Source organism: Octopus bimaculoides, chromosome 2 (assembly GCF_001194135.2).
Source record: "Octopus bimaculoides isolate UCB-OBI-ISO-001 chromosome 2, ASM119413v2, whole genome shotgun sequence".
NCBI classification, from domain to species: Eukaryota; Metazoa; Mollusca; class Cephalopoda; order Octopoda; family Octopodidae; genus Octopus; species Octopus bimaculoides.
The window spans coordinates 148305713-148307783 of record NC_068982.1 but is presented as its reverse complement, the minus strand read 5'-3'; the positions used below and the strand labels follow the sequence as shown (position 1 = coordinate 148307783).

Below are 2071 nucleotides of genomic sequence, written 5' to 3'. Positions count from 1 at the left end.
ATATATAAATCATTTGGAACGGTGAAGGAACGCAAAATCACTTACCCAATAAAGAATTCAGAAATGATGTCACTCCTATAACCAAGCTTTTATCTTTTGCTTCCACCATTCTATCCAATAAAAAAATGTTTATTTCTTTAATAAATGAAATGTTCGATGTTTTAAATTAGCGAAATATTGTTTACAAAGAGCTAGATTCATTGAAGATTAAATCTGGAAGGTAGTAATTACCTTATAAAAGCTATAGAAAAGGGCACAATTTTCATGGTTCCAAACAAAGCTGAGAGGGTAAGCAAAGCCGAAAAATAAATGATCTTGTGATTGCAATCATTTTTACAGTACCCGGACTCAACTGTAGAACCAGCAACCAGACAGCTGCAGTCAGTATACCTCTGTAAATATAACATAAACACAATATATACACATTAACTGAGAATAAAGCAACAAAAAATGAACAAAATTATAGTAGTAGTAGTAGTAGTAGTAGTAGTAGTAGTAGTAGTAGTAGTGGTGGTGGTGGTGGTGGTGGTGATGGTGGTGGTGGTGGTGGTGTTGTGTTGATGTTGGGAGTAGTTGTGAAATTGACGGTAGTGGTAGTGTCGCTGTTTCTGTTGGTCATGGTGGTGGTGATAGTAATAGTAGTAGTAGCAGTGGCAGCAGCTGCAGTAGTAGTAGTAAAGTCTTATTGAGGTTGTTGAGGAGTAAGTGAATAAAAACACTTTCGATTCCATGCAAATTTAACGCAGCCGCCATGAAATAACACACAGTGGATAATGTAACCCAGGACATACAATTTCTGAATAAAGATTATGAACGGTTTTGATTGGAATGCCTTGGCTCATTGGTTTAGTTGATCATGGCAGGCCAGAGGCTAAACAAAAATAAGCTGAAACTTACTGCAATGTGAGACAAAATAAAAAAGTTTAGCGGCGGAAATGAACCACAAATCTCTTCCTCCCCGACTCCATAAGTTTAAGATACACTTACTGTTACCAACGCTGAATAATTTTCGTGCGCGAGCTTGATTGCGTGCATATGTGTACGTGTATACATCCGTATTCGTGCATGTATTTATGTCTTACAAATATATGCCTATACACGTATATTGTCTGTACGTATGCATCTGTGTATTTTGATGTATGTGGAGGCGCAATGGCCCAGTAGTTAGGGCAGCGGACTCGCGGTCGCAGGATCGCGGTTTCGATTCCCAGACTGGGCGTTGTGAGTGTTTATTGAGCGAAAACACCTAAAGCGCCACGAGGCTCCGGCAAGGGATGGTGGCGAACCCTGCTGTACTCTTCCACCACAACTTTCTCTCACTCTTACTTCCTGTTTCTGTTGTACCTGTAATTCAAAGGGTCAGCCTTGTCACACTGTGTCACGCTGAATATTCCCGAGAACTACGTTAAGGGTACACGTGTCTGTGGAGTGCTCAGCCACTTGCACGTTAATTTCACGAGCAGGCTGTTCTGTTGATCGGATCAACTGGAACCCTCGACGTCGTAAGCGACGGAGTGCCAACAACAACAACATTTTGATGTATATATGTATGTTGTAGATAGTCTAGTATGCGTATATACTGTTGCAATTTTATGTTTTATTTTTAATGCAGCGTAAATTTTATTTTAATTTTAATGTGTTAATTCGAATACAATTATTTACAATATGAATTTTGAACCAACTTTTCAATTTAAGGTTTTCTTCGATTTTTTAAAAATAGGATGAATCTATATTGAATTCATTTGTTTTGCTTATTTTGTTCATTGCACACCCAAGACCGTTGTTTGAAACGACCAATGAAACAGATCCATGTGTTTTAAATTTTATATTAGTTTTGATTGCATCGTCATTTCTTTCCCATTTCTAACAAAACTGTCCGATGAACGGAAACGTGAAACTCCGAGTAACAGTTTTTTGTTATATTTCTGCTGCTTTTAAATAAAGTATATATATATATATATAAACATAATTAAGGGATCAGCAACAGTTGCTTCACCACATACCGAAGTGCTTGGTAAAAATTATTAACTATTAATTTATTAATAAATTAATATTCCTTTACCCTTTTATA

The 2071-nt window shown here is 37.0% G+C and overlaps 1 protein-coding gene across 2 annotated transcripts in view; it reads right to left on the bottom strand.

Moving 5' to 3' along the window:
- Positions 1-2071, bottom strand: part of LOC106883112 (solute carrier organic anion transporter family member 1B1) — a 41639-nt gene that overhangs the window by 2261 nt on the left and 37307 nt on the right. For both annotated transcript variants that reach the window (XM_014934006.2, XM_014934007.2), the window contains exons 9-10: positions 232-392; positions 46-110 (exon numbers count right to left, since the gene is read on the bottom strand). In XM_014934006.2, coding sequence (XP_014789492.1) covers positions 46-110; positions 232-392 — 226 coding nt within the window. The remainder of the gene's footprint in view (positions 1-45; positions 111-231; positions 393-2071) is intronic.